The 13,307-nt window shown below is 29.6% G+C and overlaps 1 protein-coding gene across 7 annotated transcripts in view; it reads right to left on the bottom strand.

Moving 5' to 3' along the window:
* brp (ELKS/RAB6-interacting/CAST family member bruchpilot) overlaps positions 1 to 13,307 on the bottom strand; it is a 528,827-nt gene that overhangs the window by 447,674 nt on the left and 67,846 nt on the right. For all 7 annotated transcript variants that reach the window (XM_072520526.1, XM_072520528.1, XM_072520527.1 and 4 more), the window contains exon 2: positions 2,092 to 2,238. In XM_072520526.1, coding sequence (XP_072376627.1) covers positions 2,092 to 2,238 — 147 coding nt within the window. The remainder of the gene's footprint in view (positions 1 to 2,091; positions 2,239 to 13,307) is intronic.

Here is a 13,307-nt window from a genome sequence, read left to right as displayed (position 1 = left end):
TTTATAATTGTAGAGGTGATAAGATAGTATACCTAAGCAACTTACTCTCCTCATCATTCTCTTTGCCTTTATCGCCATGCGGGATTGGCTTACCTAATTACATTATCTTACATCGAGCAATAAGGAAGAAAAAATGTGTAGTATATAAATGGGTAAAAAAGTAATAAAACAAAATGGCCGTTACACGTGCACCAAATGCCGATAATACAACAAACAGATAGAACTTGTACAAAAATTCCAGTATCTTGATGTTATGATGATGATGTTATGCTGGATAACAAACGATTTTGACTACGAAGTTGAAATACGTGCTCGTATAGAGTATGCTAGGTCCGCTTTTCAAAGAATGAAAATATTCCTAATAAACTCTAACTTATCGTTGGATATCCGATACCAATTTGTATAAACATTCATTTATTTCATATTGCTATACGGAGTGGAAACATAGACTCTCGGAATCACAAGTATGAGACGTGTAGAAGCCTTTGAGGTGTGGGTTTTTCGAAGGATGCTGAAGATCTCTTGGACAGAGCACGTGACCCACAACGAGGTGCTGAGAAGAATGGGGACTGAGAGAGAACTCCTAAATATTGTAAAAACCAGAAAAACTAGTTATCTCTCGAGGAGAAAAATACAACTTCCTACAACTGATAATGGAAGGGAAAGTGGAAGGAAAAAGAGGTCCAGGAAGAACAAAATGCTCCTGGCTGAAAAATGTAAGAGACTGGACAGTCATGGGCGTATATTTGATACTAAGAACAGATCAAGATAGAGAGCATTTTGCTGTAGTTATAGCCAACCTTTAGTAATGGAGAGGACATCTTAAGAAGATATAGATGGGTAAACCTCTGCATGAATGACATCCCGTGTAGAACTATTGGTTAAAATCTGAAAAGATATTTCCAGAAACGAAGGGTTTTCTACTCGACATTCGGGATCAGGTTATGCTAACCAAAAATTACCTGAAATACATTATTAAAGACCGTTGGGTTCAAAACGACAAACGCCGATATGGATAAACCCCAAGAAACCATCTGACATCTTACCGGGGACTGCCAAGCGTTTGATAAAACTGATTATAGAACAACATGGCTCAGTAGAAAATATTCTTCATCAAAAACTAGCCAACAAAAACTGGGACTTATTACCTAAATGTTCCTGATAGTATGCTGAAAAATGACAACTACAAACTATAATGGGACAGCACTGTACTCACAGACTAACCAGTTAGCACATAATAGACTGATTTCATACTAAATGAAAAAATAACTAGACAAATAACACTAATTGATGTAGCGATACCTAACAACAATAATCTGCATGCTAAATACAACCAGAAAATCGCCAAGCACAAAAGATCTTGAGATATAAATAAGGGGACAATACAGAATACAAAGTCCCTAGACAATACTTATTATTCTGTAGTATTTAATACACTAGTGTTATTCCAAAGAAGGTCCTAAAAAACATAAAGCAACTGGGTTTTAGTGAAGATATCTATAAAACCATACAGAATGCAGTACTGCTCTTAACATTCATATGCGTAAGACAATTTTTTAAAAGATACTCTGGCGTAATAGGTTACCTATGGCTCAATCTTTTAGATACTGTAGGTATCTATGAGATGAGTAAATTTTCCCCTTAGAAGGAGCGAGAGTCGTATGGCTTCAATCTAAATAATAATAATCTTCCTGTCATACAACACACCAATCGCTTTCTTCCACGTCATTCATCAAAATCTAAGTCTACCGCATGCATTGCCATGTATTTCACCATCACTCTAGGTATAGATATAATATCAATCCTAGGTACTTGACACTTTTCATAATTATTTCACAAGCATCATTTTGTATTTGTAGTAATTGCATCTTAAAATGAACATTTCAAATACCCTATTTTGTCCTAGTAGTTATTAAACATCAATCAATCAATCAAATGATGTGATAAAATATGATTTTATGTTTAAAATGTTTGTACTTATATTTATGAAATCTACTTCATTACTAAGGCTTGTTCGGATTTTTAAAAGATAAATTGAGGAATAGTGTTGGTAATAGCACTGATTAATGAAAAATATAAGTTTTAGCTTACCTGGAACTATAAGGTTCATCGTCAAAATATAACCCTCTGTCAAGGGATCTGTCTCGTCTATCTCGAATAGGTAAAAATTCTCGTTCGTGGTCCATTGTGGGTCCTCTATCTAAAGACTGATATCGAACAGACATTGGATTGGATGGTCTGAAATAAATAAAAATATACAAACTAGTATCATAGTAGCAAATATAAGTATATAAAAGTTTCATGTTGTAGTCAATAGATTAATAGATTGTTGATTACAAATAATGTAATGATTGTTGCCTTTAAATCTTCTGGAACTACATAATTGGGTGCGTAGTCAATTTGTGAGGGATGCACGCGTTTTTCTTATAGCGGAAACAGTAATAATTTTAAACAAGTTTTTGTCATAAAAATAGTATGTTTATTTTGTATTTTCCACACGTTCGATATACTGTTTATTAGAACCTCAAAACTAATGTATTCGCAGAAAATGTTTGTATAACAATAACCTACATAATAAATTATAAAATTGGCATGTGCTTGACAAACAAGGTCAATAATTGTAACTTAGCTGTATAGATCTCCAACCGTAACTATTATTTGCATGTAGTAAAAAGTTATTAATAAAACAAACTTATTTCATCAAAACAAACTGTTGAATATGTTAATAAGGAAATTATGAAAATCTCTCCTCCTAGCTGCTGCACGACGGCTAACTCAATATAGCCCTTACTTCACAAGTACTTTTAAAGGATTGATATATCCTTTATTTCATCCACTATTTTGCCACAAATTAATTCTTTATAAGACCAGTTGATAAATTTGAAATGATCCGAACAAACAATAGTATCATAAACAAATCTTTTTGTAGTACTGATGCAGTACTTTATACTATCCATAAAAATTTTCTTAAATGTCCCAAAAAATGTGTTGGAAGTTTTGGTCTCACTAATTAATGATTCCTTTGAAAAAGCTTTGTCCATAAAATTATACAATTTTCAGTGAGAATAAAGTATATTGCTAACTCTAATTCTAATATAAAAAAAACATATTGCTTTATTATCACAATTTCTTAAATACTGGCAGCAGATTTATCAGATACGTCACTTATATTTTATTATCACTGTTACAACTTTCAATTAACTAAAACACAGGCAATGTGTTTAAAAGAATAACAACACTGCATACGTTAGATAGAGTCAAGGAGTTATGAGCAGGTGCGATCTCGGCGGCAATCGGTCTAAGCCACCACATAGATAGTGTACATCAAAAACTTGTGTACCATTAAAAAAACTGACATAAACTGTAAAATATAATGCCATAGTTTCAAAGTTTTGAGTTTGTTTTTATTTGATCTATATATTCTTATATTTGTTCATATACCATTTTTGGTACAGCAGGCTTGTAGGTACAAAATCATTTTAATATGTACCATAATAATTTTTGTGACAAAATTATCTTTCTAATATAATAATTAATTGCGTGTACTTCCCACTTACGCCATTTTAATAACCTTTTTGAACTTTCTAAGCTTCGCCATAATAAATCGTTAAGACACTCCTGTATTTCCAAGCAAAATATTGGGACTAAAAAATGAATTAGGACCTACATTAACGCAAGATGATTTATCTCTACATTAATCGCCTTAAAACATTTTTAATATTTCTTAGGACCACTCACAACACCCCTAGTTAGATTATGTAAACGCAAAATGAAATAAATTTTGAATTTCTCTCTCCGGAGAGAAGTATAAAGTCGCAACAAGTATCTAGAAGATTTGAATAAAATACTTTTTACCAATTCAAATGTTCCTAAAGTAATATTCCAAGCATGGAGAAATTTAATACGATCTGAATAAAAGTTTGGGATTACATAAGCTTGCAAAGTGTTCGGTATTTCTCTTTCGCTTTTTGATATATATATATATATATATATATATATATATATATATATATATATATATATTATATATATATATTATATATATATATATTATATATATATATATATATATATATATATATATTATATATATATATTATATATATATATATATATATTATATATATATATATTATATATGTATATATATATATATTATATATATATATATATATATTATATATATATATGTATTATATATATATATATATATATATATATATATATATATATATATATATATATATATATTGTTATGATTTTTCGTTTGTGTATAGTTTTATGGGCAATGAGTGTTTTTAAATAACATAAATATAGGGTTTTTATCGCGTTTCTCAAAGAATTAGTTTGTAAGCACTTTTTGAAATTATCTTTATTATAATAATTATTATGAAACACACATATATATCTAATATAGACAATGTAAATTTTAAATAATCTATCTTTAAATTGAAATTCTTATGACACTAATTAAATTATATTAACAAAATTAGGTACCTTTCTGTCACTGAATGCCTAAATGAAACTGTTTTCCAAAATAAAGATTTTTATCACCACTCAATGTCTTCGTTGTCAGCTTCGGTTATCCTTCTTTTTGTAAACTTGCATTGACAAATACATCACAATGTTTTAATTATCAGCTTCCACCATTTTAAAATATTTTTCTTCTTACTAGCATCTATAAATCGGTAAATATTCTTCTTTCTAATAATCTAAAACTCTCTTCCAATCTCCACTCACCATATACATTATATAATTTTAATTTTCAACTAATGCTCTCTTCCAATCTCCAGTGACGATATACATAATATAATTTTTAATCTTCAATTAATACTCTCTTTCCAATCTCCAATCACCATACACATAATATAATTTTTAATCTTCAATTAATACTCTCTTTCCAATCTCCAATCACCATATCACTGATAACTGAGTATCTTGACTGAACTCTACTAACTGACTAGATTGAACATACTGACCCCTATACTGAACTTACTGACTATTTTGAATCCAAATCACATCGTATTTATATGATTTTAATGTTCACGAATATTCTTGAAAGAAAATATATTCGAATCCTTCTATTTCATAGACATTACAATGTTCGCGAAGATTCTACTGCGAATAAAGGTTAAATTCTTTCTATTGACATCTTGTTTTAGAGTTCTAGATAATTCTTTACTATTGTATCTAGAAAACTACTATTCTAACTAAAATTCTATCGAGAATTTTATGGAAATTTAGGCTTTTCAGATCAGAATATAAACTTGTATGTAAATTATATCTTAAATTAATAAATAACCCTATTTTTTAATCCATAAAAGTTCCTACAACCAAACCCACTCCAGTGTATATTTGGTTGCCTACAAAGATGTATGTTCGGAAAGATTTCCGCGGTATAATTAAACTAGAGCTAAGATTAATACTATTATAAAAATTAATATTAAACTCATCAGTCTTCCGGGTTGAACCGCGTTAATTTTTATTGTCCTGAGCTACATTCTTTTAATGTACATCCTATATTATGGGACAGTTTAGATCGTATCAATACACAAACAGCCCTAAACACTTTCGAATCTAAGAATGAAACTCAGAAGCGCAAATTATCGCATATAATTTCCGAACAAATTCCAAAAACCTCAACGTTGGAAGCCACTACAGTGGTTCATAACTTTTCTGATACCCCTATTTCGACCATTGCCACTCAAGATTTAGCAAAAGGTTTCAATTACCGCAAGTTAGATAACAACAAAAGCCATTATCAGTAAAACCTCTCTTCATGTTGACATAAAACAATCTCTAATTCCTCATGAAAAGACTTCCAGAACAGTTCGAATATATGGCCTACCCAAAATTCACAAACCCGATATTCCTTTACGTCCCATTGTCAGAGCATACAACTACCCTACACAACCATTGGCCAAGTATTTTTGGCGTTTTCTAAAGTTTTCTCCAAGAAATGGAGCAAATGACACTATATATCTTCCAAACATTGTTCAATATACCTTTCAGCGTTTAAATTGGCCCTATTGTATTAAGTTCGGTATGAGTCTCTAGGGAAATGCCTGCACAATCCATTTTACTACCTCCATCAATTGTACTCTGGAAGTAAAACAACATTGATGATAACGTTCACCAGCTCTTCTCTCATCCGAGAATTAGCTGTTAATAGAGGTCCCGCGATAGGTACTCTATACGTTAATCCATATTCGTTTAAACGTCTTCAAACGCTCTAAACAGAAGCTGTGTTTCTATGGACATCATTTATTTGATAAACAAGTGCTGGTGCTGATAATAGGCGATCGCTTTCAATCTAATACAGCGATCTTTAACTTTACTTATGGTTTTTCATCCATTTTGACCTGGCCTCTTGTGTATTGTCCTGTTTTCCGAAATCATTGTATTGCATCAAACACTGTACTTTGAGAAATTCCTAAAACATTTGCGATGTAACAAATGCTCCTCCCATCATCATGTAAAGCAATACCTTGCGCTACAAGCTGCTGACCTCTTCTGTGTCATCATTATTTATTGCAATTTTTGAAAAGAAGAAAACAAAAAAAACACTATTTCACATTAATAACAAAAAGTTTGTGTATAAATGTTGTTCCTAAAAATCATCTAAACAGGTTCAAACAAGAAAAAAACCGTTATATGCTAATAAGTCATAAAATATAATTTTAAAAAATGAAAGTTTTTATCTAAAAACGAAAAAAAATCTGAATGTTCCATTGATTTTGCACCCCAGTGTATGTTTGTCCTAATAACAGTGCGTAAAGTGAAATGAATGGTCAATAATGACTATTTGCTAAACTTTAACAAAAATAAATTTAAATTAATGGCAGGTCGTATAGCTATGGCCGACTTCAAATATATTGTTAACAATATAACAAAGTTCTGCTTGGCCAAATATAAATTGTTGGTTAAAGTGTATAACCAGAACTTAGTCTAAGTTTAATGATGGGAGCTTTGAGGTCTTGATTAAATCAAAACTTATGTGAAGTTAAATATGGTACAGTCTATTTTCCGATACGATAATAGTGTAACAAACACATACGTGCCATCCGCCTGATTTTAGTTAGATATTGATTAAAATATTTACTTTGGGAGATTTTTCTCTGTTGTAACATTTTTCATAAAATACAACGAGAGAAGATACTTATTTCATGAACTAATTGGTTTAACATACTATAAATTTAAATTAAATAGAAAGTTATTGGACGGGGGATAATAAAATAGTAAGGTTAAACACAGAGAGGGCGGCTTGCGCCACGTCCGCGCCCCGTCGGCTGCCGCTCTGCTTAAAACACATTAGGCGGTGAAATGAATAGAATATAGGAGAAAGAAAAATAGTGTTTAAAAGGTTAATTTATAAGTTATATACTAGATAATATTAGATATTAAAAGTATTTGGTTATTTTAATAAGTTATATACTAGAAAATTTTATAAAAATTATTTATGTGAGGGCATTTTTAAGAAATTAGCATGTAATAAGTGTAAAAAAAGTTTTATTTCAGTAATTATAATGTTGTAGATATATTTAAGTGAGCCATGTGCGTAGGCAACCAGATATACATACTCTGAAAGTGACGTTTAAGTAATGATTACGAATATAAAGTGGGGTTATAATAATATGTTGTTTAAAATGTGTAGTTTATTAAATTAGAGTGTAAGTTACTGATTTAAGTGTATATTCTGATCTGAAAAGCCTAAATGTCAACAAAATTATCAATAGAAAATTAAAGAATTCTCCAGAATAAAGAATTTGACCTTTGTTTACGGTAGAACGTTCTCGAATATGATTATGTCTATGGATCCAAGATATACTTTTTCCAGAACATTCATATAGGTAGGGAATAGAACAAATCGAACAGGATTTCTTGCTAGATGGTTCTGGAAGATTGAAAAGGTATAAATACTCGGTGATTTGGATTCAAGATGGCCAGTTTAGTATGAAAGTTAGTTAGAGTTAGCATGAAATAAGCCGTTCAGTTAGTAAGAAGAAGTCAGATCAGTTACAGTTTAGTCAGAATTAGGAAGAAAGTATAAAGTATGTAATAATCGGTGATTTAGTATTAAAATTTGATAATATTGGAAAGTATATTAGAAGAATATTGGTTGGATATTGGAAGAAATAAAAAATTATATTATGATTGGAGATTAGTATAAATCAAATTATGATAATTATATGGTGATTGGATATTGGTATATTGAAAAGAAGAATAAATATATAATATATTTGGTGATTGGATATTGGTATATTGAAAAGAAGAATAAATATAAATGCTGTTTGCTGGTTTGCTTGGTGGTTTATAAATGTTGGTGAAGAAAAATATTTTAAATTGGTGGAAGCTGATAATTGGAAAAAGTAATTTCACAAAAACAAGGATAACCGAAGCTGAGAACGAAGATATTGAGTGGTGATTAAAATCTATATAGTGGAAAACAGTTCATTTAGGCATTCAGTGAAAGAAAGGTACAAAATTTTGTTAATATAATTTAGTTGTATGTAGTGTCATAACAATTTCAATTTTGAAGATAGATTGTTTAAATTTTACATTGTCTATAGAATTTAATTAGTTTAATAAGAATTTTAATTTAAAGATAGTTTATTTTAAATTTTACATTGGTTATGTTAGATATATATGTGTGTTTCATAATAGATATAATAAAGATAATTTAAAAAGTGCTTACAAACTAATTCTTTAAGAACCGCGATAAAAACCCTATATTATTAAAAACACTCATTGCTCATTATTCACAAACAATACATCATAACAGCGGTTTAACAGTGGCAGTAGTTTTGGCATTGTATTCGTTGTTCTCACATTTAGTCGAGTTTTGGACGTAGAGTGGTATAATGATGTCTCTAGAATCATTTAGTGAAAGTGACGACGATTAATTTTTCCTAATAAGTGCAAGTTTACTTCATATTAGATCAAAGAAGAAGAAGAAACGCAGGTATTGGATAAATCCTATAGTGAATTAATGAAAAATAAAGAAACGTTTTACATGTTAGTTAACGAAAATAGAGATTAGAGAAAACTGTGGGTAACCTCTTCTCAAGAATGTTTTTTCTTTATTTTATTCGAATATTCATTTGAGCGTATATCCCAAATTACTGACTGAATTTCGGTAATTAATTTATCGATGTCTATAGCCTCCATAATATATACAAAATTTGGCAAACACTCACAAAATAATCAAATTAAATCGTTGCAAAACGGTCACACGTCTGTGTTTAACCTAAAAAAGTAGAAAAACCAACAAATATGGCAATGATATGACGGGACATCAAAAGAGTATTTATTATTATTTAAAATAATATGTAAAGATTTATTATTTAAAATTTTCGGAAATTTAATATATATATATATATATATATATATATATATATATATATATATACCTATATATATATATATATATATATATATATATATATATATATATATATATATATATATATATTGAGATGATTGGTGTTTAAAGAAAATAATTTATAAGTTATATACTAGATAATATTAGATATAAAAAGTATTTGGTTATTTTAATAATTTATAAACTAGAGAATTTTATAAAAATTATTTATGTGAGGGCATTTTTAAGAAATTAGCATATAATAATTGTAAAAAGTTGTATTTTAATAATTATAATATTGTAGATATATTTAAGTGAGCCATGTGACTAGGCAACCAAAAATACTCTTGAAAGTGACAGATAGAAATTCATAATTAGGAATATAAAGTGGGGTTATAATAATATGTTAGTTTAAAATGTTTAATTTATATATAGTTACTGATTTAAGTGTATATTCTGATCTGAAAAGCCTAAATGTCAACAAAATTATCAATAGAAAAGTAAGAAATTCTCTAGATCACCGGAGATGGCCTTGTTTGCGAAATGGTTTGTTCCAAAAAATTCAGACATGTATTTAATAGAACAAATGGAACATGATTTCTTGCTAGATGATTCTGGAACATGGAAAAAGATATAAATACCCGGTGATTTGGATTCAAGATGTCCATTCAGTTAGTCAATCAGTTATGAGTTACGGTTACTATGATGGCCAGTTTTTTAGTATGAAAGTTAGTTCTCTCTAGTTAGAGAGTCAGTCAATCAGTTATAATTGTTCAATATAGTGAGTTAAATAAAGATTAAGAAACAGTATAAGGAAAATATTATTGAAGATTAAAAATTATGTTATGTATAAATGATGATTGGATAATGGAAGAAGTATTAATTGAATATTAAAATTAAATCATATATTTGGTGATTGGATATTGGTATATAAAGAAAGAAGAATAAATATAAATGCTGTTTGCTGGTTTGTTTGGTGGTTTATAAATGCTGGTGAAGAAAAATATCTTAAATTGGTGGAAGCTGATAATTGGAAAAAGTAATTTCACAAAAACAAGGATAACCGAAGCTGCGAAGAAGACATTGAGTGGTGATTATAATCTATACAGTGGAAAACAGTTGATTTAGGCATTCAGTGACAGAAAGGTACAAAAATTTGTTAATATAATTTAGTTAGTGTCATAACAATTTCAATTTTGAAGATAGTTTGTTTAAATTTTACATTGTCTATAGAATTTAATTAGTTTCATAAGAATTTCAATTTAAAGATAGTTTATTTTAAATTTACATTGGCTAGGTTAGATATATATGTGTGCTTCATAATAGATATAATAAAGATAATTTAAAAAAGTACTTACAAACTAATTCTTTGAGAACCGCGATAAAAACCCTATATTATTAAAAAATACTCATTGCTCATCATTCACAAACAAAACAACATAACAATATATATATATAAATCTACACGGAAATTTTGTGTGGACATGTAGACAAGCGGATAGCATGTCGCACCTTGAAAACAAAAGTGGCACTATACTGAAAACATTAATTTTTAGTTATAGCGATATCTGCATTACTTTTGACTAAACGCTTCTATTGCAGAGACTCCTATTCTAATAGCTCGCATAGTTTTTCCTAGAAGTCACTAGTGTCACTTTTGACTTTTAGGTGTTTTGTTAAAGTGGTAATTTAGAAAGTGGCACTATATCAGTTTCCGGCGGATTGTTGAGGGAGAAGCACGTCGTGGTAAGTAAAAAAGGACATTTTTTCTTTAGTGCCGGTTTTCACGTAAATTATGTAGTTGTTCTGCCTAGTTAATGAATGAAAAATTGACATTTTAAGTATAGTGTCGGTGTTTGAATAACCTAAATGACTAAGTTCATATATCAACGAATTAAATAATAGCATTTTTCGTTAAGTGCCATTCTTTCTAAGGAGTGGAATGAGATTATACTGTTTTTTGTAACTTGATACATGTTAAATTTAGTTTAATGTCAGTCTTTTAGTAAAAATAATACGACAGTCATGCTGTGTTTTAATAAATAAAAGACATTTGCAGTTTCTCGTAAAGAAGTAGTAAGTAAAAATAGTGGTAATTTGACGACAAATATAAATGAAAATAATTCAAATTCTTTTAACGAGGATTTTAATGAACATGTTATATCTAACTACATTGGTGATAAGTTGCTAACTATAACAAATAATGAAAATGTTCGGATTGCAAATAATAATGTCGTGGGGGATATTCCATCCGCTGTTGGAAATACGATCGACAAACCTAGGAAACAAAAAAAAATTAACGATATGCCAAAACTACTAAGTCTTTAAAAGACTGTCGACAAGAATATGTTTCGAATTCTAGATCAAAAAAAGTGTTCCCAGCTAAAACTATAAAAAGTTCTCGTGGATTAAGTTGTCGCCTAAAATGCCCAGAAAAAATTAATGAGAAATCAAGAAAACGATTATTCCCTGATTATTGGGGAATGGCTTCGCTGATCAGACAAAGAGAATATTACGCGCAATATTGAAGAGATCCATCCAACGTATCAATACGAGAAAGTAGATTCGACTAGAATTAAAAAAGTGCGTTCTATTTTGATGTCAATTATACTAGAAGCAAAATATGTAAAATATTTTTTAAAAATACATTAAATATAACAGATAGATGTATCAGAACAGTTATTGAAAAGAAAAGTAATAATATGACTGGTATACTAGAAGGTGAACAAAGAGGTAAACATGGAAAACATCGGAAAGTGCCAATTGACTTGACAGAAGGAGTAAAATCACATCAATAGTATACCTCGAATTGAAAGTCATTATTTGCGGAAGCAAACAACGAAAGAATATATAGATGGCGGAAAAATCTTAACAGATATTTATTTTGATTACAAAGAAAACTGTATACAACCAAGATCACCCTATGTAATGATACACAAGTATCAAAAAATATTTAACGAGGAATTTAATATTTTGTTTTTTGTACCAAAGAAGGATCAATTTGAGCAATGTATTAAATAAAAGATTGCCGAAGGTTGTGAAAAAGATGCACAAAAAGAAAATTATGGGCGACATTTGGTTAAAAAAGAAAAGAGTCGCGAGGAAAAGGCTAATGATAAAGAGAACGTGTCGCACAGTTTTATTGTGTAAACTTCACTATCTCTGAACTCAACAGGACTTAACTGAATGCTTCTTTTGGGATGAATCACAAGGAAATCGCGGAGCAAATAAGATAGGTAGTTGTATTTTAAAGTATCTACAGAAAAAGTCTCTAACTGCTGATGAATCATTGAATGTCATCTTTTATTCTGATAACTGTTGTGAACAGCAAAAGAACCAGTTCATTATTGGGATGTACATGCATGCAGTTCTAAATTTAAAAATAAAATATATTACCCATAAATTTTTAATACGTGGCCATACTCAGAACGAAGGAGACGCTGTACATTCTTTGATTGAAAAACAAGTCAAAAGATGTCTTAAGTCAGGACCAATATACGCACCGTCGCAATTTGTTTGTGCTATTCGAAGCGCAAAAAAAAAGAGGGACACCTTTCGCTGTAAATGAAATGAGCGATGGTGATTTCTTGGATATAAAACAATTACCGGTTCCGAGGCTGAATAAGAGCGTAGATGGCCAAGTTGTAAAACTGTCTGATTTAAAAGTCATCAAAATTGAGAAAAACGAACATAAAGAGATCAAAATAAGCTACAAAACATCTTACTTTGATGATTTTAAAGAGCTTGACTTAAATTAAAGAACCAGTAGAAACAGTCGTCCTTCAGAAATCAAACCTCTGTATCAGCGTAAATTTAATATATCAGAGAGAAAGAAAGATGATGTAAGAAGTCTTATTGATGCTGGCTTAATTCCCAATTATTACAAATCCTATTATGAAAGTATGTTTTGATAATATTTAAGTTTTTATATTTATATTAAGTTCGA

The sequence above is a fragment of the Diabrotica undecimpunctata genome, chromosome 1, assembly GCF_040954645.1.
Source record: "Diabrotica undecimpunctata isolate CICGRU chromosome 1, icDiaUnde3, whole genome shotgun sequence".
NCBI lineage: Eukaryota > Metazoa > Arthropoda > Insecta > Coleoptera > Chrysomelidae > Diabrotica > Diabrotica undecimpunctata.
The sequence above is the reverse complement of the archived record's forward strand: the minus strand, read 5'-3'. Positions and strand labels throughout refer to the sequence as shown.